Raw genomic sequence first — 24,261 nt, 5'->3', positions numbered from 1 at the left:
GTGCTCCACCTAGTTATTCCCCCCTGCCATCCCCAGCCCTAGCAACCACTTATCTTTTTATTGTCTCCATAGTTTTCCCTTTTCCAGAATATCATACAGAGAAACCATACAGTATGTAGCCTTTTCAGATTGGCTTCTTTCACTTAGTAATATGCATTTAAAATTCCTTAAAGTTCCTCCGTGTCTTTTTATATGGCTTCGTAGCTTATTTCTTTTTAGTGCTGACAAATATTCCATTGTCGTAAGTACCACGGTTTATCCATGTTCCTACTGAAGCACATCTCGATTGCATCCAGGTTTTGGCAGTTATGAATAAAGCTACTATAAACATCCATGTGCAGGAGATTAATTTGTGAGACTTTATAATCTAGTTTATTGATAGTCTATGGAGATAGAGCACCATTTCACACCAACTCAGTAAGAGCAAAGGCCTTTCTGAATTATAGACATAGAGACTCACAGACACCAACAATTTTGATATTTTTAGGTATACTTTACATAGTGAACAGATAATATAGATAGGTAGGAAGCTGAAAGATACATTGTTAAAAGCAATGCTATATTTTACAAGGCCTTTTTAGTTACATTTTTGGTTGTTACTTTTATGATATCAGAGGTGAAAATTTTGCTAAGTATTGAACAAGTTTACTTAACCTAGGCAATTAGCATGTACCTAAAGCTGCCTTAAAAATATTCATAGAATACTTTCTTTTTTTTTTGCAAGGTACTGGTCTGGCAACATAAGGCTGTAAACAGAAAGACATGTGGTCCTTGCCTTCCAGGAGTCTTATTATTGGGGAGGAAGATTGGTTTGGGAATCAGAAGTGAACTAATACTCTGTTTCTACTTCTAACTTGAATGTACGACTTCAAGGAAAGCATTTTTACTCTCTGAGGTTCGATTTTCTCCTCTGTAAATGGGGGACACAGGTTGCTTATTGTTTTTACAATATTTGCTTCTACGTATAATCCAACAGAAGGCCGGGTGTAATATGTGCCATAAAAGTTACTCACAGTGCAGTGTAGACGTTCTGGGAAGGAAGACATCACACATTTAAACAGGTCAGTGAGAAAGGGGAAGTAGTAAGTTTAGACTAATTGTGCTGGTGATGGCAGTATTTAGTGTATTTTGGTAGTTTCTAGGATTAAAAGGCTTGAGGAGGGAAGACCATGTTTACATAGAATAGCAAGAAACCACTTTAAAAAGGAGCTTGAAGACAGAAGCTAGAACTAATTTCTGTAGCAAGAAGTGGCAGAGATGGCAAGATGACAGATGCTACGTGAACACACACTGTGCAGTGTTTTCTTCTAATACCTGATAAATAAAGATAAATATAAGAAGTTGTCAGCTCAGAAGGACCTCATAGTCCAGTAGGGGAGACAGAATTATTCATAATGTACTGTCTGTTCTGTAATACTAACGGACAGGTTGTAACCGTGATTCCCACAAGGTTGCCTCACAGCTGCAAGCGGAGGGTTTAGCTTTGGACGGCAGTGGCGAGGTGTGCCTCCCTCTTTAAGATAAGCAGAAAGAAGGAAGACTGGTGGCAGGGGCTTATTGATAAAAGACGGTATTCTGGGAGGACTCTGCTTCAGAGTTGTTGAAAGTACCTTTGTTCCTTAAATCTTCTTGATTGTCATTCTTAGGCCAGCGTGACTTGAGAGAAAGGGGTCATGGGATGTGAGAGGAAAGTTTATCCTGGATATTCTGCCTTGGTCCTACTACGTTATTGTCTCTTGCTTCCCCAAGAATTGTTGTCAGCTGGTACATGCAGAACAGTGGCGGTGCAGTCCGTGTACTTGAAGGGTGTGAGTCTTCATTCATTACTTCCGGGACTGAGAGTTATCAGAGACCAGCGTTGAGGGCAGCACTAGAGAAAGTGGTTTACAGGTCTCTAAGCGGGCATTCGAAGGATATTTGGGAAGAGAATGTAGTTGTGGCCTTGGGTGCATGTTTTGCTTGCATTCTGATATTCACGTGGCGATGCTGGTGTTTGGCAGGTGTGCGTGGAAGGGGATCTTTAAGCCTTGTTCCTCGACCACTGAGTGTATTCCTGGAGTTGGTCCTCTTTTAGGGTAAGAGTGGAAGATGCTGTCGTATATATAGTTAGGGTAACTGATTGTGACACCCTATTGTATTAGAAGCGCAGAGTGTTGAAATTATTTTGTGATTTGGAATTGATGTGGAGTGATAGCTAAAGACAGAATTTTATTTCTTGCATTAAATAAAAGACTTTTTTGGGGGGGGGATAGTATAAATTGGAGTTTGAATTCTGTCAGTTATATGCTTGGCTCCATCAAGCTCCAGGGTGGGCATTCAACAAATGAGAGGGCATGGTCAAATTCCCTTCATGCCTTGCCCTGGCTTTTCCTAGATCCTGTTTCTTTTATTGGTGGCATTTCTCTTTTTACTGCCCATTAACATTTTTCTTCTTCTCTTTTGTGTGTGTGTGTGTGTGTGTGTGTGTGTGTGTGTGTGTGTGTGTGGTCGAGTTCTACTTATTCTTAGACCTTAGCTTGAAAATTAATCGTTCTTTGAAGGTTTTCCTGACCTCCCAGGCAACCTGTCTGTACTTCTGTGTAGCCTCTTGCATTTACCTCTATATTTTACACTTTTATTTACACTTTTATTTTCAGTCTTTTCTTTTTTCAAATGTCTCAGAGTATATGTACTCTGTATGTATCTTCTGATTTTTCAGTCACCACATCTAGCACAGTGGCTCATACATAATAAGGTCTGAATAAATGTATTTTGAATTACTAGTTGAATAGATAAAAGGAAGTTGAGTAAACTCGTTATAGATTATTTTAACCTTCTTGGAAAAATAGGAGCAAGATAACCTAGTAAGCAGAATAGATATGAGGGTGTGGAATATTAAATTTTGAAAGATTTCAGACTGGTGTTATGACACATATAATAGGGATTCATCAAACTGTGAATGAAGAGATGCGGCTCAGTGGAGGGGTCAGGCAACATGAAGGTTTAGTAGGTCCACCACTGTTCGTTCATGACGAGTACCTGTCTGTGTGTACCTTCTCTTTTTCTCACATTTCTGTTGCAGGTTAAAAAAAATTAAAAATCAATATATATTGACACGCTAGTATGGCTCTCATGCTAGATAACTAAAAAACGCCATTGGTAATGCATTGAGAAACGTGCACATATTACATAATTATTTTAAATTACGACAATAATAAAAATTCTGTTAATTAAGCAAATCTTGGTAGAAACTAATTAAGAAAACTTGGTGGAATTCAACAGTTTGAATTACAGTTCTGAGCGAATAGTAGTAAGAAGCTATGTAATATACAGTAATAAAAGAACATTTTAAATCTTACCCTTCAGCTGTATCTTTGTAGGTCTTTTGTAGTTGTAGGTAACTAGCTAGTTAGCTGATTCCAAAACAAGTACACTCATCAGCACTGTATACAGTTTTCATGTTCAGCAGTATCTGGTAGTTGGTCTGCATGGTTTAGGAAGAATGCCTGTTCTTTATTTAAAAATATTTTTTACACATCCATCATTTCCAAGAAGTATTTCTTTTAATAATTTTAAAGGGATTTGATTGCAATAAATAAAGTCTTTCATGATTTGAAATTGCAGTAGATTGATAGCTGGCCATTTTATAATTATGCTTCTTTCATCAAGCATAAAATCTAAATTTTGGGGGAATAATTTATTAAATCTAAATACTCTCAAAATAAATACTTAAACAATTACAGATAGTTTTAAAAACTGGATTTCTTTTTTTGCTTGTTTGGATTTGATTCTGTCATTTTATACTACCAGTTGATTATATCAGGCACAGAAAAAAATTTAATTGCATTCTATACCAAATATTGTTTTTCCAAATGGAAGGAACAAATTGTCTTGAACCAGTTTTTAATGTGTGATGGTTAATTTTTATTTTACTACCACTGTGAATATTTCCGTTATATATGAACACGTATTTTTGATTTCTTAATTTTTAATGAAACTAAATCTTATAAAGAGAGATGATGGCTAATTTAAGAGAATTATAATCCTATCAAGACTGTATACTTTGTTTCATATTCCATTTTATCAGTGATTTATCTTAATAATCCTAAAATATAAATTATTTCTTATAATTTGCTCTGTAGAAACACAGTGTTATCTTTTTTGTACATTCCTGTGTCAAAAAAAGAAGAATCATAATAAAACATAAGTGGCAAGCATGTGGGAAAGTGCTTAAAATTAAATCCAAGATCATCACCATAATTATATCTTTCTGCCTTTCTTCATGTAGGCAAGATTTGTTTCCTTTGTAAATGCAGTGCTAGAAAGCTCAAGGCAAAATGTGATCTTGTTCTTATTTTACCTGCATGCTTGTCTTATATTTTCTACTGTTAAAATTTAAAAGTTTTATTGCAAACAGGGAAACTAATTTGGAAAAACTTAGTGAGAAATTTTGCTTTAGAGCTGAGGTATTTATTGGAATACAGAACTGTGTAATCTAACAAACTCCTATTGAAAAGAATATTTTTGCATACATTTTAGATAATAAAATTTGAAAGCTCCTGAAAAAATGACCTTATTTTTCTGCTGAAGGGTGAACAGGTTTTACTTTAATGAGCGCTTAGAGGTGAGGGGTTTTATACTTATTTTTATAGCAGTGAAATTATTATATTCTAACTATGCAAATAATTTAGACCAATCCTGGAAGGTCTGGCATTACTCAACAACCTATAGAAATTAAGTAATAATAGATGATGCAGATTGAAAAAGATAAATGTGGTTTCACAAGAACTTACTTTGTATTGAGCATTAAACGTTTGATAAAAGTCACTTTGAAATTTAGTTCTATAACGGGTTCTGAATCTTTGAGAGAAAGCGTTAGGAAATAATTTTTTTCAATATGATGTAGCATAGGCTGATGAATCAGAAGCCATTCTCCTGAAATCAGGAGAAAAAAAAAGTTAAATTTAATATAGGAGCATGAAAGTCTACCAGTTCAAAATGTTACATTTCACATTTTTCTTTATTTTTAGCTTAAAAAGAAGTTAAAATTAATTAACTATGAAACAAAGGATGGAAGCAAAAGTAGCATGTTTTCAGATGTTACTTGGTGGAGAAATTAAAATCTTTCAAATTGACATAAAGTCAATATTAATTTACATGGAGTATGTTACTTTGAAATAATCTTAATCATTATAACTGTATAGTGCTTTAAAAAATGCCTTTCAGGGAAATTTCTTTTTTAGGAATAGGTATAAGTTGAGTGAAACTTGTGGGTTATAAGAATCAGTAGCTAACCATAAATTGCTACTTTACCTTTTTATTTTGCTATTTCCATTTTCTCTCCCCTCTCAGTACATTATTAATAGGTAAGCCCTATTAAAGTAATATTGCCAGGTTGTTTATTACTGATTAAAATTTAAGCCTGAAATACAGTTGGGGAGAATAAGTAGATATGAAAGCAATTCACAATTAAAATTTTGAAATTTAAAAAATATCCTCTGTTAGCTGAAAATGTTGAACTTGATCAGCATATGGTACCAGCTAGCCTCATCCCCACCCGTTCTTTTGTTATCTTGTTATTGTTATAAGGCTTAATGACAGTTGTAAGCCATAGTTCTGGATATGGGGGTTAGTCCACCCTGGGGAGAAGAGGAGGAAACAGCAGTGTGGATTATGGAAATATGGATTGATCTAAAAAGAGACCCCTTGTAAAAGAATGGGGCTCAAAGGAAAGCTAGGAGAAACTGAAGAAAAGATGATGGAATATGATGTGAAAATGATCATTTGAAATCTTTCCTTTCATTCCCAGCTGCTGTGTTTTGGAGAAACGGAATGCATTTGTATGTTAAGGGAGAGGCCAGATGAATAGTATTATTTATTAGATATATTTTCATTTTGAGTGAGATAAATTATGTGCATTTTAATAGACTTTGCATATGTTAGACTTTTTAAATCTTAAAGACATAATGTTAGGTATGATATTTCATAGAAATATTTCAAGTAGTGTACAATGTTTGATTAATGTTTGGCCTTTAAATAGACCTAATTTCAAAAATTAACTTCATGGTTGTTATATATTAAGTATTTTAACTAAATGTGATGGTGAATATTATCTTTAAGATATGAAATTTTTTTGTTACTTTTATAACTTAGCTATTCAAATATATAGTTACACATTTATTCATATGTGTTTTTCTAGACAACTGATAACATTTCAGCTTGTCTTGGTAAGCTAGTACTAAGCGATAACATACATCTTTATCCTTAGCCTGTTTGATCAGAAGCGACGACAGTGCAGTCTAGTGGTCATTTTTGCCAATGCAGACACAGGGTCCACGTGGTTTTAACTAGTTTGTGATGTGTTTGTATACAATGAAAGAAAGACTTGTTGCCTGATTCTGAAGTTTGGGAAAAGTTAGATTGGGAAAGAGTTAGCTTAAAAGCATAGAAATAAGGCGTTTGGGAGGAGGGTTTTGGTGTTTTTGTTTGTTTGTTTGTTTGTTTGTTTGTTTTGCGGTACGCAGGCCTCTCACTGTTGTGGCCTCTCCCGTTGCGGAGCACAGGCTCCGGACGCTCAGGCTCAGCGGCCGTGGCTCATGGGCCCAGCCGCTCCGCGGCATGTGGGATCTTCCTGGACTGGGGCACGAACCCATGTCCCCTGCATCAGCAGGCGGACTCTCAACCACTGCGCCACCAGGGAAGCCCTGGGAGGAGGTTTTGAGGGAGGATGTTTCCAGTTTTGGACGTGCCAGGTAAGCTGGTAGGGATGTCTCCTAAGTAGTAGGACGCCGCCGGCTGGGGTTCAGGAGGGGAGTATGATGTGGCTTCACGGAGCTGTTGAGTAGCTGCACTGGGTTCTGACCCTCGCCTTCTGGCTGGAGAATCCAGGCTTTATCCGTGCCGTGTAGCAGTGAGATTAGATTCCCCATGGAGAGGTGGGGGCTGCAGACGGAACCCTGGGAACACCAATGGAGAAGGCGCCATGAAACAGGCTGGGAGCAAGGAGGAGAGCTGGATGAAGTGGGCACTGACGTCCGGGGAGGGTGCTCGGGAGCGGAAGCCTTGGCTTCCTCAGTCAAGGGCAGGTCACTGTCAGCCTTTGGTCCCACATGCCTCATCCCTGGTAGGCATGGGATAAACACATGTTAAATGAATAAAGTGTTACACATTGCAGAAGTCAAATATGGTAAAGACTGGAAAAATGGCTATTAAACGTAAAAATTAGCGATCACTGGTGACTCTAAGCTGAGAAGACTCACCAGCAAGCAGTGATAGACTTACATCGTACTTCCAAGAAAATTTTCAGTGAGAGGAAGAACTATTTTAGTCTACTTTTTAGCTGACCAAAGGTTGCCTCTACTTTATAGAATTTACCTTAGCCTGCTTTTACAAGTAAGTCACTCCTGTTTTTTATATATACTCCTTATATTCCATATATTCCAATACAGTAATATATTGTAAAGAATAAATAGAAGGGATTAGATCATTTATTCAAGAGAACTACCAATCCTTAACTGAGAAAATTTATCAAATAACTCTCGCTCTGTGTGTGTGTGTGTGTGCGTGTGTGTGTGTGTGTGTGTGTAGTTTCTGGTTTCTTGAGTAAAATAAAGAGCCTCTTTATTGTAAAGACAAGAGACTCGGCAAATTGTGTGTTCTCTTTAAGGTCATTTATGCCGAAGTGGACTAGACTAGGAATGATCAAAACTCATTGCTATTTGGTGAGGCTTGTTTGGTAGCTTTCTCTGTGTGAAAAGAACCAGTGTTCACAGTTGAATTTCTCATAGAAAGAGTTCTGCATTACAAGAACTAAGACCAAGATTGGCACCTTTTCTTAAAATCTCAGCAAGAGGCCAAAGATTACATCAGCAGGGAGTGTGAACTAAATTTTTATTACAGGAGGTAGATGTTCTATAATGGGTGGAGCTGAATAAGTTTGCAAAATAATAGCTCACAATATTTCTATTTAGAATCTCAAGAAGCAAATCATTCAAAAAAAAAGACCACTTGTGACTTCAAATTTAATTGTAATTTGACATATTAAAAATTATGGGCATGCACATTTTTATAAAGGAAAAATCTTGTATAATTTAAGATGACTTAAAAATACAAAAAAAGAAACAGAGTTCCTAGATTCTTGATTTTTAGTCCTGCTTGCTAGCTATATTTGAATAAGGTTTTATATTAATTACTAAGTACTTAGTTCCTGCTTTAAATGAAGGGGATAAAAATGTCTTGCAGACTTCATGAATAGAATGGCTAACGGCATCAGTGACCCGGGGTGTTTACCATCTGAGCTGCAGTTTTCCATGTCCTCACCAGCCGCCACGCAGAGGCAGCTTTGGCCTGATCAGTGCATATGCACTCTCCACCCTCAGCCCCTCTGTTACTATTAACCTTGTTTAACCTCATCCTGCCTGTGTTACTTGAGCATTATTTACTTTTCTGGTATGATCCTTGTTCTGATAAGTGACAGATGATTTTGTTTCAGGTTTTAAATAATAGGCTTCGGGGCTTCCCTGGTGGCTCAGTGGTTGAGAGTCCGCCTGCCGATGCAGGGGACACGGGTTCGTGCCCCGGTCCGGGAAGATCCCACATGCCGCGGAGCGGCTGGGCCCGTGAGCCATGGCCGCTGAGCCTGTGCGTCTGGAGCCTGTGCTCTGCAACGGGAGAGGCCACAACAGTGAGAGGCCCGTGTACCGCTAAAAAATAATAATAATAATAATAATAATAGGCTTCAAATTTAATTTCTTGGTCTTTTGCTCCTCTGTGAGAAAGAATCTACTTAAGTCCTTATAAGTCTTACTTGAAAGAAATCAGATGTATGTTTATACGGTAAATCTAATATTTTCAGTGATAATAAATAAGCATAGACATAAGCAGCATTGCCTTTTTGCCTCAGGACTTAATTTCAAGGGCATAGAACAACCCAGAGCAGGTAAGACTCACATTTGTGATGACATATCATCCCATCTCTTCTCCCACGATTTCCTCACAGCTCGGTCCCCTTTATTTTTCCATACGCCAAGCTGAACTCTGGTTCGGAAGTATTAATTGTATACCCTTAACTCTTCATATGTATGGACAATATCTACCATATAGAGACCAAGCAGGCATCAGATTCAGGCATCTGCTGGTTATATGTTGGACCCTACATGAAAACAGAGTGAATAAAAATTCATGGCATGGGGTATAATGGTTAGAAGCTTCAGCCTGTGAGTTCAAATCCCAACTCTAACATTTGTTAGCTGTGTGACTTTGGGCAAGTTACTTAGTCTCTTTCACCTCTTTTTTCCCCTCCACATAGAAAAGGGAAAAAACATGGGTTGTTGTAAGGGTTAAATGAAATAAACATGTAAGTGCTTAGGTCAGAACCTGGCACAGAGTAAGCAATTATTTTATCATATCTTTATTTGGGAAGATAATCAGAAAAAAAGCACGCAGACTCTTAAATCACATTTCCTTGAACTGTCTACTGAGGTGGGTTGATTCTGATGGTGCTAAAACAGTGTCATTTCATATGAGGTCAACAGTTTTTTTTTTTTTTTTTTGAGAGCATGAGTAATGTTCCAGGCACTGGTTAGGCATTAGGAGAACTCCAGAGCTGAATAAGCCATCAAAGATTTTGGAGATTCGTTTGTTCTGATTGATCATGTCAGTTATAACAACTAGGACTTTCTGGGTCACTACTGACTTCATTGATCTCTGGTTACTGACTGGTGACATACTGTGATTATAATACCAGAAGTGCTTGAGTACTCTATAACGTATATCTTGATGCAAATCACTAGAAAAATAAAGACAGGATTATGAGAAAATACAGTGATTTCATAATTTGGGAATATTATAATAAAGTTGCTTGTTGAGGCGACTATAAAAATATGAAAAATAATAGTAATTGTCCATAACAGCAGACAATAAAAGTCCTATCTCTTATCACTTCCATATCTTTTAATCGGTGTCATTCCCTGTCTCTGTCCCTGTCTAGGCCAGATTCTTTCTCTGGAGCACCAGACGTTTTATCCAGCTACCTCCTGGACGTCTCCATTTTTACTCTTGTTTATATCTCAGTTTTGTACCTTCTCTGCATTCCTGCTGCACTGTCTCTCTTCAGGTCACCACTCCTCACCTCGATGATTGCAAAAGCCTTCTATCTGATTTTCCAGCCTTCAGTCATGTCCTTTTAAAACCCATTCTACAAACTGTAGTCAGAGTGATCTTTCTAAAATTCAAGTCCAGTCATGTCCCTCCCTTGCTTTAAACCTTTCAAAGCTTCCCTGTTTTTCTTAGGTTGGGTGACCATGATTTATTGTCCAAACTGAGATACTTATTTATTACTTTTTCACTGATAATTTGTATATGGTGCAATGCAGATCTCAAGTGTACAGTGAAATGAGTTTTGACAGATGCCTACGCCTGCGTAACCCACATTTCCTTTAAAGATACAGACTGTCTCTGTCACTCCAGAAAGTTCCCTCTTGCTGCTTCCTGGTTACTTCCTGTGCCTGCTAACCCACTCCCACAGCCCCAGGATACCACTGTTCTGATTTCTGTTACGATAAATTATAACTTGGACACTTTTGTGAGTAAAAGGGGTTGCTGCTGATAACTGTGCTGAGAAGATGCATGTAAAGGGGTTCTGGGCAAACCAGGAGGGGTGGTTTCCCTACTCTTTGCATCAAGTCAGAACTTCTTAATTGGCCTAGAGCCCTTATGATAGAATCAGTCCCCTGCTTATTTCTCAAGCCACATTCTCTTATCATCCTCCCAGAATTTGTACGTGTTCTTTCTCATCTCCAGACCTTTCTGGACCTTTCTGTAATATTCTTTCCTGTGATGGGAAAACCACCCTTAACTCCTCTCTACCTCCCTCTCATTGTACAATAGTCGGGCCAACTTTTGTTCTCTCTGTATTTCTCTATTTAGCAATAGATGAGATTTCTTCCCTTGGGACTTCCACCACACTCCTCCAGAAGCACCCCTGCTAAATGTGGTATACATGTCTGATTTCTAGACTCCATTGGTGTTTTTCACTTTTAACACCCACACTTTTATTACATTACATTGTGATTGTCCTTGATTGCTATTCGCACGTTAAATATTTGCTAAATGAATATACATAAATGTACATAAGCATATTAATTATTCATATAAATAAGTTCATGTTGAGTTTGTAAATATGAGTTAGTACTGATTAGACGTTATACCTAAGTAAATAATCTTCATAGAACAGTCTGTATTTTATAATTGTGTAATTATAATTTAGTTCTCCCAGACAAAGCCTCCAAATGGGTAAATAGTCAGTTATGATTTTTCCAAACTTTTAAAAGACACCGTGATTCTCATTTCTACTAGGTGACCTTATAGACTCCAGGGACCTTCAAGGTATACAGAAATAATTAGTATGTGTACTGTTGCTCCCAGAATACAATAGTCATCTAAAGTGTAGGGTCCCTGATTTATGCTCTAAAACTAAAGTTTCTGTTGTTTCTTAAAGCATCAGACAAACAAGATTCCCATCTGGTTTATCACAGGATTCACTATCTAGGGAAAATCAAGCAGTGCAGGCATAGTTCTGAACTGGGTTCAAGGCAGGATTAAAAAAAAAAAAAAAAAAAAAAAGGATAATTGTAGTTTACTTCTCTGGGACATATCATACCTCGTTTGTCATCCATAACAGCAAAATACATTCTTTAATGTGTGATTTACCCAATGAATGGAGAATATTTACATGAATACAGTGACAGAAAGATTGCACATGGTCTAGGTCTCAAGAATATGAGAAATAATATGAATCAAGGGTCTGGCAGTCCACAGGACTGGGGAAAATATAAAATCCAGACTGGGGAAAATGTAAAATCCAGGTAAAGGTTAACAAAGAACAAAGAGTGACTCAAAATTAAAGAAAATGGAAAACATAATTCAGTAATCAAGGGCAGTGCTACAAAGAGGATGTGTTTTCTAAGGGCATCTCTATCAGTGTCTTCGCCAGGACAGTTGCAGGGAAGCCCCCTTTGAGGTGAAGGGGGCAGGAAGTCCCTCCGTTCCTCGCGCTGGCCAGTGCCTTGTGTAGAGTTGGTAATTAATCCTTATTAAGTACATTGATAAATAAGTACACGAAAAAAGAATTTTGTTAGTAAACCCTCCCTTAAATGAAAAATGTCTGTTGGCGTGACTCTTTGAAGATATTTTTAATTCAAAGAAGTAGCCAGCATGGTAGCCCAAAGTAAGCTCCTGTACATACTGAAAACATCAGATATGCACGGTTTATGATTTTGCAGCATTAACCGAGTTTGCTTCTATTGTGTTTGATTAAACAGAAATACTTGAATATATTCAACTCTATATCTATATCCTTAGGCACCTATATTAATTAAATATGTTAACCATCTTGCAAGGAGGCAGATAAATTATTCAGTATAATACTTTGTATTTTGTATCTCAGTATGTTAATGTTTTGGCATAGGTCATTGGACACAGGACCTTAAATGTTGTAGTTATTTAGTAAATATTTGTTGAATAAATAAGTATCTTCTTCATTTGAATTCATATGACACTTGAGTTCTTAAAATAAGTAACTAATTAATAAAAAAGTTAACAGTTGTCAGTGGGGTTTATGTACCTGACACTGTCTAATCATTTTATATGGATTTTTAACTTAATCCTCATATAAATCCCAAGTAAATCCTCACTTAATCCTACAAGATAGATAATAATTTTGGCACATTTTCTAGAGGTGGTGACGGGGCTGCTTAGCCGGGGGCTGGCCCAGCCAGGTCTGAGTGTCACCTCCTGGCTCCAGAGCACCGTGCACTGACCACTGGGCTTTGCTGCCTCATGGGTGTGTGCCTGCACACTGGTGCCTGTCCCTATTTCTGGGATCTCATCGTAGCTCCGAAAATTAGTAATCACGTTTCCTTTACTCTCCACAGCATCTAGCTGCGGGTTGGGGTCATGGTAGCGGATCAGTTGACTGGTGTAAAACTTGTTTCTCTCTAAAAATTGAGGCTTTTTCCTACTTATCTTAATTCTACTTATCTTGATTTAATGGCAGTTTGCTATTCATTTTTAAGTAGCTAAGTGTCTATAATGCAAATAAATATTATAGGCAATGCTCTATTTTATTATATAGGTGTTTCCTTTGATCTAGAAAATGTTACTAATTAAAATAGGGGTGAGTGAGGCAAAGAATAAGTATATTAGTCTGAAAGGAATGGGAGGTTACATGGTTATTAGGGAAAAAGAAAGGGAGTCTTCCTAGGTGGCTTTTTCTTAGAGTTGGATAATTGTTATTCAAATCACTGTTTAAAAGTTAGTGTTAACGTAGGCATAAAAATTTGAAGGTGGTTGGAATAGAACTTTTGACAAAAAAACTTTGGAAGCCCATTTGCTTATATATATATACTTTCATGCCTTTTGAATTCTTCTCTTTAATTAATGAGGGAAATGTATTATTCCTTTTATTTACCAAGTAAACCACCTATCTAATCGTTAAGTACAGTATACGTATTTTCGGTAACGTCACGCTGTACTGCTTTGAATCTAGGCTTTCTCATTGTCATTAGATTAAGCTAATGTTGAGTTCAGAGCTCTCATCACCTGACTGATACACATAGAACCAAAATCCTCAAAATTCGTATTTCTACAATACAGTTCTTTTTACAGTCGAATGTATTTGCTTCGTGGCAGTTATTTAAATCTTTCAATAATGAAAATTCATTCTTAATTTTTGATAGTGAAAAATAACTTGATCAGAGTTAACAATCTAAACACTGTTAGTGTTAGAATTCACAGACTTTGTGTTTTCCCTAAATTAAGGAAGAAGGATGAAAGAGAAATGTACTTCTAATTGAAATAGTACATAAAAGTAAAACCAAGAGAAGAATCCTGCAGTGGTCTCAATTATTCTGATAGTTATTCCTTGGCTCTAAGTTTAAAATAGAGTCTCCAAGCTTAAAACACTTTAGAAAGTAAGACGATGTTTAAAGAGGCTATATGTGTAACTTACGGTGTAATTGTAGTTCTACCTTTTAATAAAATGCATCCCAATCTAATCACCCTGTTAGTATAGCTGTGTTTCCTTGGAAACTTAAAGCATCTCGCAGTACCCCTGTGGGTGTGCGTGGTGCCCTGGAGCAGCTCGGGTGCAGTTTGGGAATCCCTGTTCTGCACTGTACAACCTGCTTGTCACTAAGTAGCTCAGTGAATATTTCTTTTGAGACAAAAAAAGTTTATTTTTCCCCCATGTAAAGCACAAATAGATTGAGTGAATACATGGTATTAATGAATTCTCATTTGTTTTGGGAGATAATATTCAAAATTGAGTAACCATCTTTTTAGGAATCAGTGGCCTTTGTGAAAAATTAGATTAAAATTGATAAGTAAAGCCCCCTTTTTACAAAAGGATTCTGAAAGTGTTACTCAAATGAATAAATTTATGCATATTTGAAAAGTATATTTTTCCTGAGAACTTTGGTAGAACTGTAATTCTTATCTAATTAAAATTGCTGTGAGGAGTCTTAAGAAAGAAAAGATGATGCTTCACTCAAGCGTCTTTATAATTAATTACAGGTGTCGCGGCCAGTGGAAAATGGATGGGTTTGAATTCTGACTTCTCCTCTAAGCAGTCTAAGGCTAAGCTAAGCGTGGGTAACCTTTGCCCTGCCTGTGGTTAGTCTAGGAGTGGCCGCCACCTTCTGGCTGATCAGCTGCGATGGGAAAGTCAGCCGGTGGGCGTTCTGGGAAAGGTTTCCTCTCTGATAGAAAGAGCCTCCCAGGAAGCTTTCGCTGGATACAGCGGTGTCTTCATGTGGTGAGCTGAACTCTGGCAGCTCGTTTTGAGGACTCCTGAGTCCTTGAGGAGGGTGCTGAATCTGTCCCCGAAAATCTGTCCCACCGTGTCACTTCTCGCACTGAGAGGATAAGTACTGCTTGTGTACAGTAGGCACCCTTATCTGATACAGTTAGTCTTATTCCTTAGTTATAGGTGCCATTCAAACCAAGTTAAACAGTCAGGACCCTTACTGTAGGCAATCAAGTGTGTTTTGAAAAACCCTCCCAAGTGATTATCTTATACCTTCTTATCTTCCATCTAATTCTTTCTGCCCTCCCATTGAGAACCCCTGGAGAAAGATGGTTATGAAGTTGAACTAACAGAATTTGAAGAATGATTGATTGTATATGGGGGTCAGGGAAAGGGAGAGGTCTAGGCAACTACCATGTGCTTGTTTGGGTAACGGGGTGGGCGGTGCTGCCGTTCTGGGTGATAAGGAGTATAAAACTGAAAGAGTGACTTCAGTTTTGTTCATTCTGAATTGAAGGTGTCTGGGGAACGTTCAGAGATTGATACTAGAAAGTAGTTAGAAGTATAATCCTGGAGTTCACAGAAATATCTGAACTATGGGACTAAGAAATTTGGTGGTTGTAGTTGAATCCGTGGATGTAGGTGAGATTGCCTAGGCAGGTGTAATTTACTGAGTGTGGCGGAGAGGACTGGTTGGAAGCTCAGCATTTCAGTGGAGGGCAGTGGAAGGAGCCACTGAGGACAAGGACAACAAGTACCGATCCTAGCGATGGTGCATCTCCTTGCTTCTTAGATTTTGTTCAGAGAAATTCTAAGGCCTTTGTAGTTACCGAACTCTAATCAGGAGGTAAACTTTACATATTTCAGCTTTTTTTTTTTTTTAAGTAGATTCTTAAATGCCCCTTTCCTCTTTTACTTGATCAATATATAATGCTCAATGGTAACCTCATGGATAGAGAGTCAATATACCACTCTTAACACGAGCAGTTTCTTCTCTCTTACATGGTCAATTTGATCATAATGCTTATTAGTACAGATACAGGATATAGTACCAAAAAACCACAGTGTGTAAATTTGCATTAATCCTTGTTTTCAGTCATTTATATATTTCCCAGTCCGTTTATTTATGTAGTAGTAGACGTGTTGTTTTTAGGGCATATGCAGATATATGTGTTATTGCCTCTTGTATTTTGCTATTCGTAATTTTATATTCTATTAATATGTCATTCTTTTTGTTATTTCTATTTTTAACATTTGACATGTTAGTCAATGTGTTCTTTCTATGAAAAAAAATATTTTAGAGAATTAAGAGGATTTTGAGAACCCGGATAATTTTTCTTGTCTAAGGAAAATAGGTATTTCATAAAAACAAAAGCCTGTAGGAATAGAGAAACATAACTTTTGAAGAGTATTGTCTTAAACCTTTCACATAATCTACGGATGCCAATCCAGAAATGTGTGTGTATGTGTCATATCAAGAACACAGTGCGGTGGAAATACCAGAGTTTAGGAGCACTTCTAATCAATATAAAAGTACAGTTTTCAATTAACATCATTGTTAAAGGGATCCAAAAAACTATTTGCATGTATTTTATCCCTCCCTCCCCCCTCCCTCCCTCTCCCCCCTCCCTCCCTCTCCCTCCCTCCCTCCCTCCCTCTCTCCCTCTCTCCCTCTCTCTCTCTCTCTCTCTCTCTCTCTCTCTCTTTCTTTTTCAACCTCAGTTTGAATAGCACCTGTAATTAAGGAAGAAAACCGAGCCCTGGGAGCTAGGTAGGACTTGCAGCCATTGATCTGTGTAAGCCCAGCTTATACTGTCAGGGGAGGAACAGTCAACTGCTGAGCTGCTTTGTCACTGACATAAGCTGAGAGAGGATTTTTTTGTCTATACTGTTTATACACTAGTCTATAGACCTGCTGGCTGGTTGAATTTTAAAGAGTGCGGAGGTTTAAAGACTTGTCCCCTGAGGGATGCTTCTGCCAGTTGGGGAGCGAGCCGTGGCTGTTTTGCAGAAGTGTGTGCATGTGTGTTGCTTCTGGAAGGAGGGAGGGGGAGGGTGTGAACGATTGAGCAACTAACTGGGAAACATTCTTCTTTATTTGAGTCTTAAAATCGATGTGAAATATATTATTAATTCGGGTATATTTGGAAGCAGACAATGGATTTTGAATATCTGTCTTTATTGTTACAGAAATGATATGAACAGCTTTGCAGGGGGAGTATCTGAATAGCGTTCACGTGTGTTGTAAATATGGGAAATGGCTTCACTTTTTGCAGCACAAGATAATGATTAGCAATGGTCAGATGAACTGTTCTCTTTTGTAATGTCCTGTTTTCAGTTTAAGTAATTCGAATTATTTCAAGCTCAGCAGCTCTTTTAGTTCCATTTATTGATAATAAAACATTGTCAGTAGTAAAACAGTTATCTTTTTCTAAATATGGGGTTTGCGCTCGTACTTACAAATGTATATGTTCATAAACAAACCTGGGTACCCTGCCCTAAAGATAGAAGATAGCTTCTTTACATATGCTTTTCTTTCAGCTTCAGGGACTTAAGGCTCTTGAAGTTTTCTTAGGTTTTGGCATTGGAATTTTACAATGGTTTATTTTTACTTGATACTTTATGCCAGTTTACATTTTAAAAGAATGTGAGAAATTCTGCTTAAAACACTCAATCCTGTGACTGTGTGTAGGGCTTAATATTCATATACTGATGATTTCTCTGAATGTAAGTTCTATTGGTAGAGAGGTAGTGATAGGGAGTTTTTTTGCTGGGGAGTGGCTACTGCATGAAGATATTTACTCTTTACTCTTTTAATATGAAGCCTCCTCATCAATCTCTGCTTTCTCTTGTAAAATCACCTGGCTTTAAACTTGTATGAGGGTGTCTTCAATTCTGACTCTATGACAGGAGTTAATTTTAAGTTGTTTTTCATATTTAACAAAATAGATCTTTTTCTATTTTTTTGCCAAATATCTGACAATTATCTGCATTTTTTTATACTTGTTAATGTATATGATTTCTAAAAGCTTTTAAAATTATTTTATAATAACTATAAAGTCACTGCAGATTTCAAGTCAGTAAGATTATTTTCTATGCTTAATTAAAACATTGATTTTCATATTAGGAAATTTTTAAATAAAAGTGCACAGAGTAGAAGCTATGTAGTTTTACGTTAAAGGCTTATTTTTAGATACACATTTCTTTAAGAGTGTTATGTGGGATTAAACTTAGTGTTACTGATGTTGAATTTACCAAGAGTTCAACATATAAATGTGTTTCTTTAGCTATAGAAAATCCTTTTTTTTTGAACCATTTTACTCTGGGGCACGTTGAGTTGTTATACCTCTCAGTAATTCATTGCTGCCAACTTCATTCCCTTTTCTCTGCCTGCATTTTAATTGAAACAACATTTATATTTCTGAGCCAGGATCTGTCAGAAGTCCCTGTGGCTACTCTGTGGTACAAGCAGCAGCAGACGCAGCTTACCCATATGGTGCGGTGCTTCTTGTAAAATCCATATGGCCTTGTTGAAGGGAGTCCCAGCGGGGATGTGAGGGGTGTTAATACCCTTCAGGCCAGGCCTTTCCCTCCTGGGGCTTCTGTGGCATTGTCAGTGCAATCTGCCAAAGCACACACTTAATTCCTTTTTAATAATCAATTATTTTAGTCCAGGAACCTCTATTATTTTTCTTAAGAAAAAGACAAACTTTTTTTTCCTAAAAAATGTCTCCAAAAAAGTTTTAACTGCATCTTTAAAAATATTCTAAAGCTTTTTTTTTTTTTTTGCATTTGCAGGAAGTACTACAGACTGTGCCAAAGTTCTGTTTCCCCTTTGACGTTGAAAGGTACAGTATAAGTCATCATCCAAAATAACCTTAGCCTATCTCAGTGAGCACTTTAAAATTATTACATGTGTTTTCTTTATAAAATGAAATGTATTTTTTTCCCATTGCCTCTAACAAAAAAGACCAGAGGTTCAAAATTAAATAATATTTGAAATGGAGAAGCCTTCTAAATCATTATATCTTCTGTTTATTCCACTGTGGCCAGTTAGGATTAGTCTTAAGGTTCCATTTCTTCCTTTTGTTCTTCAGGTACATGTTGTAAGCACTAGGAGAAAAAAACATTAATACATCCTTTATCAGAGCCTTAGAATTGTGTCTTTTAAAATTAGATGTATATATCCTGGTTTCTATCTCACTTCACCCTGATTGAAAAGACCATCTGTGTGATATTGTAAAACTCATGGCTGGTTGTCTCCCAAGAATAGCTTTATAGAAATCGTGCAATATTATGGAAGGCTGCAGAGAAACCCTCTTACCTAGCAGTTTTGAAAATCTCATTATGTTTGTATTTTACTGAACAAATGCTGAATGAATAGAGTATTACCTGTGTGTAACTGGAATGTCACAGAATATATAGCCCTTTGAGCATAATAACAGATCATTTATTGTTTTTCATGTGATTTTCATACCCTATTATCAGTTTTTCTTAAGGGTATGCTGTGAGGTGGTATTAAAAGAAAATGTATTTTAGGAAAATATTTTGCTAAAAGTAAAGATTAGTAAAAATCTAAAATTTGACAGTGTTAAAGATAAAAGCCTTTCTAACGATGGGCTAATTGATACTAATAAGTACTGCTGGTGAATGATGCCCCTTGTTTTACCTCTTTTCTGGGGAATCACTTGTACCTGCTACAGTTGCAATTTCCAAATTAATAGCAAAGATGAAATAAAGGAAGAAAAGCTATGGGAGGAAATTGTGAACATTGGGCACTAGAGGGCACAGTAGACACTAGAGGTTGTTTTTGAAGTTTATAAAAGTTAAAAAACCAAAAACAAACCTGTCCCCATAAAAGTGTGTTTGTTAAATGTTCAGCATTTGAACTGCAGTATTTCCTGACGATTGAAAATGTTTTGTAGTATTGGTGCAGTAGGGGTAAGTAGCTTGTTTCCTCGTACATAATTCCTGTGGCTATTTCAAAGCCAAAGTTTAGGTGTCCTGGAAACTTCATTTTGGGACAAGGAAGCAGAGGTTCAGTTATTGTTGTCTAATGGCAAAGCTGTGGCCAGTAACAGGAAATATATTTGTATATTTTAAATAATAGTAAAGATTCAGCGTAATGATTTATACCGCACCTTACGTGGCAGCGTGACACGTATGATGCTTCTTAGTTCACGTTAGCGCAGATTCTTTGTAGTAAGCTTTTTAAAAAATAAATAAATAATTAATTAATTAATTTACGGCTGTGTTGGCTCTTCGTTTCTGTGCGAGGGCTTTCTCTAGTTGCGGCAAGTGGGGGCCACTCCTCATCGCGGTGCGCGGGCCTCTCACTATCACGGCCTCTCTTGTTGCGGAGCACAGGCTCCAGATGCGCAGACTCAGTAACTGTGGTTCACGGGGCTAGTTGCTCCGCGGCATGTGGGATCTTCCCAGACCAGGGCTCGAACCCGTGTCCCCTGCATTGGCAGGGAGATTCTCAACCACTGCGCCACCAGGGAAGCCCCTGTAGTAAGCTTTTTTAATAGAAATTGTATTCTTATTTTGTATTTGGAAATTTATTACCAGGATACAGGTACCTCTAGAAGAGAATGCTAAAAAAAAAATGCCAATAGTGATTTGTATGGTACTTTATTGGGTGAGAATGTCAACAGAAGAAGCAATTAAAACAGAGTTGGTGGTGGCTGCCAGTAGGCTGTGCAGTAACACGCTTTGCTGTGTGAGCAGCCTTAGAGTCACCGGAGGAGAGGCGGGGGAGGGGCGGACCGTCGTACGACCAGCTTCTCACCTCCCCGGTTCCATTGGTAGTACGTTCGGAATTTATGAAATAGTCGATAAGTACTTTCAAGCATGTGAAAACTTACGGTAAGACACCTTATGATTCCCTAGTAAGGGATTAGAATATGCTGAATTGCTCAGTCCATAAGGCGTTCCGACCTATTTTGGTACCTGCTTCACGATTTAGTTTACACATGTCACACTCATTTTAGTTTTTAAAACGTCATTCTAGCTTTAAGAACCTAACTGATTGGAAAGGTGACAACAGTGCCACACATACATCTATTCTTGCATTTGCTTTTCTTGAAGAAAATTCTCACCCAAGGCTTAAAGTGTTACAATACTACTGTATTTTAGAGTGTCTCAGAATCAAGTCGGACAGCACTTTGCCTTTGTACTGACAGACATTGAAAGTAAACAGAGATTTGGATTCTGCCGACTCACATCAGGAGGGAAAATCTGCTTATGCATCCTTAGGTAAGTATTTGTAGTAAAAAATAAAATTGGAGGCATGATAGATTAATGGTGTCTTTCTTTTGTGCTTTGCTGTGCTTGGGATGCTTAAACATATGCCTATATATTTTTTAAATTGTTTTCTTTAAATCCAGCTAAGTTGAAAAAGAGTTTTATTTACTCTCTGTATATGGCATCAATTTGATTTAAAGATGTACCTTAACAGTAGAATTTTGCTTCAAAGAATTGACTCCTTTTTTAAAAAAATTATTCTATTGAAGTATAGTTGATTTACAATGTTGTGTGAGAATTGGCCCTTTTAAAGATTAGTTTTTGTGGGTTTATTTTTGAAAAATTAAGGTACGAGGTCAGATAACATATGCTTCACATATTAAGTAGGATGCAAAAAACTCAGTTAATATGTGTTCTATTGCTGACCCAGAACTTGGATTTTTGAAAGTGAATTGTTGGTTGAAGGTAAAGGTTGCAAACTGGTGATTCTGGGCAGAAGTGTTTAGAGGTGTTTTATTTGGCTTCATGGTGTTTTAAAAATTTTAGAAGGTGTTTCTAACCTTATAAATTTTAGTGAAATTTTGCATAAAGTTCACGTTTCTCGTTCCTTTTGCTAGCGCTGGTCTTGCTGCCCCAGCAACACTGAGCTGGTGCTGAGCAGCAGGTGTCTCCTTGTGTCAGGAGTCTGCTTGTTTCACAAGCCCTGCCTGTCCGCCTCCATCACTTACCTGGTTGGCCTGGACTCACTTGGTAGACAGTTGAGAGCGCGTCTCTGTCTGTGGACCTTGGGTTTGAGTTGCTAATGCTGAGGAGGATGGTCCGGAAGGTTAGCTTCCCTTTCATATGTCCTGATGACTCAGAAACGTAGGTTTGTTCTATACAAATAGGACTCTATACTGTGATTATAATACGGATATTGGTCAAGCTAGATTCTATAGAAATGTTTATAGTAAAAGAAATAACGTTAAATTTAATAATTAAAGTATTGCAAGAGAACTTTGGTATAAAATTGATGTCTGCTCTGTTCATTTGCTGTTTAGCTACATTCCTCTCATTCTTTGAGGGTTAAGTTAGAAATTCTACTCAGAATATTTGTTAGAATTGGAGAATTTTTTTCAATCTTTATTCAAAAGTAAATGTTTAACTGCTTTATAAGTAATAGAATGTGGATGTGCCTCTTTCTTTCTTTAGAAACAACTTTTTTTTCTGGAACAGTTGTACTTTAAAGTTAACGTTTTATCCAGAAGAGTGTTATGCTTCAAGCTGAAGGCTGATTCTTCTAGTTTGAAGCCAGTTTTTTGGGCAGCGGGGTCTGGAGTGACCATGTGGAAAGTGGGTGGGGGGGATCTCCTTTTACCCTTGCCTTCATGCTGAAAGTTCCAAAGCTACACTTTAAAGGGGACTATCATCTTATACACTCTGCCCAAGACAAGTTTGCCCTAATGGAAAGACTGAAGCTGTACGTGCTTTCTAATTTTTCTCTATGAATTTTTAAATCTTTTCATTAAAAAGTCAAATTTACAGAAAAGTTTCGAGAATCGTACCATGAGCTCTTGTCTACACATCCCCTAGATTCACAGTTGTTAGCCTGCTTCTGTCTCTCCCCACCTCCCCCCACTCTCTCAGTGTACACACACACACGCACACGTGCATGCACACGATGCAGACACGCACGCGCGCACACACACGCACACGCACACACAAATTCTGTATGTCTCTCTCTCTGTTGTAGTATTGTTTCTGCTGACCCATTTGAGAGTAAGTTACAGACATCATTCTTATGTAATATTTGAATCTCTTTTACAGCTGACCTCACTGTCCCCAAAGTGAGTTCCTGATATCCATAATTAAAGAGTATAAATCTTTCTCTTTGTTTTGAACTCTTAACATACTTTGAATACAATGAACCTATTAATAATTAGGAAGTAGTTTTTCAGTTTTCACAATAATCCCTGTGAATGGGCTTGTAGAATAAACATTCTTAGCCATTTCTGTTTCAATTTAGGAAAGCCATTGTTAACCTCGAAATATTTACACAAAATATGAACTATAGCTATTTGTTAAATGATTGAAGGATTAGTATAGTGTCTGTATCTCCAAACCAGTTGTCATTAATTTGTAGGAAACAGATTCTAGAGCAGTCACCATAATCAGGTTATTTTTACGTAGTTCACAGACTCGTCTGGGTAGAAGAAGCCTTGAATGTTGCAGTTCTCTGCATTAAGAATAGTCTCACCTGCAGAAAATATGGTTCAATTATATCAATGTAATAAAAGACAATAAAATCGTTTATGCCAATAAAGAAAACCTTTCACAATAAGCATTATTGGTTATTTAGTCTTTTTAAAAAGAGTAAATGTTCCTTTTATTTTTGTTATTTGACGGTGCTTTCCAGTAGATAAGAAATAGTAGGTATCAAAGCTTTATGAAAAAATCGTGGAGGAGAATGAGAATTTTAAATTGAGAAAATTCTATCCTACAGCTTATTTTTTCCTAGGAAATTAAAAGACTGCCATCTCACAGATGTTAATGGCATGTCTCAGTCATTGTCCTGGAAAGTAGTATGAAATGGTGTTCTTTGAGAATAGCCAATTTAGAGAATAGCCAGTAAATTAGAGAACAGAGAATTAAAATATAATCAAATTCAGTCATTTATTTAGAAAGTTGTGATGGGTAGGTAAATACCTATTGTAAGGTATAATCGGTGTATGTCTGTGAAAATAATTTTGGCAAGTCTCGAGTGCTGTAGTGAGAGGAATAATGGTGTTTTGGGTTCCGGTTTGTCCATGGACTACACTGAGTCTTCACCACTTTAGATTTAACTTTATAAGTGTTGAAAGGAAGGATGGAACTCTAAATGTGCTAGAAGAGATTGTTGTTGATTTTTAAAAACTACTGTAACCGTGAGAGCCTTTGAATCCTGACATTGAATCCCGAAGCCAAAAACGTTGGCATCTTTTGACTACGTAATGATGAAAACTTCTGTTTGGTGACAAATATAGTAAGGAAATTGAATATTCCAATAATAAGCTAGTAGGACTATATTTACAACCACTGTGACAGAGAGTTAATCACCATAGAGTATAATAAGAGAGAGAAACCACCCAATAGAAAAATACGTAAAGCATCTGAACAGCATATTCACAGAGGAAATGTGAATAGCATATATATACATATATATGTGTGTGTGTATATATATATATATATATATATACACACACACACACACACCT

At 37.1% G+C, this 24,261-nt stretch overlaps 1 protein-coding gene across 3 annotated transcripts in view; it reads left to right on the top strand.

Annotated features, from left to right (window-relative positions):
• DENND1B (DENN domain containing 1B) overlaps positions 1 to 24,261 on the top strand; it is a 266,602-nt gene that overhangs the window by 79,417 nt on the left and 162,924 nt on the right. For all 3 annotated transcript variants that reach the window (XM_060091461.1, XM_060091462.1, XM_060091460.1), the window contains exons 4-5: positions 18,581 to 18,630; positions 20,921 to 21,040. In XM_060091461.1, coding sequence (XP_059947444.1) covers positions 18,581 to 18,630; positions 20,921 to 21,040 — 170 coding nt within the window. The remainder of the gene's footprint in view (positions 1 to 18,580; positions 18,631 to 20,920; positions 21,041 to 24,261) is intronic.

This window comes from Mesoplodon densirostris, chromosome 2 (genome assembly GCF_025265405.1).
Source record: "Mesoplodon densirostris isolate mMesDen1 chromosome 2, mMesDen1 primary haplotype, whole genome shotgun sequence".
NCBI classification, from domain to species: Eukaryota; Metazoa; Chordata; class Mammalia; order Artiodactyla; family Ziphiidae; genus Mesoplodon; species Mesoplodon densirostris.
The sequence above is the reverse complement of the archived record's forward strand: the minus strand, read 5'-3'. Positions and strand labels throughout refer to the sequence as shown.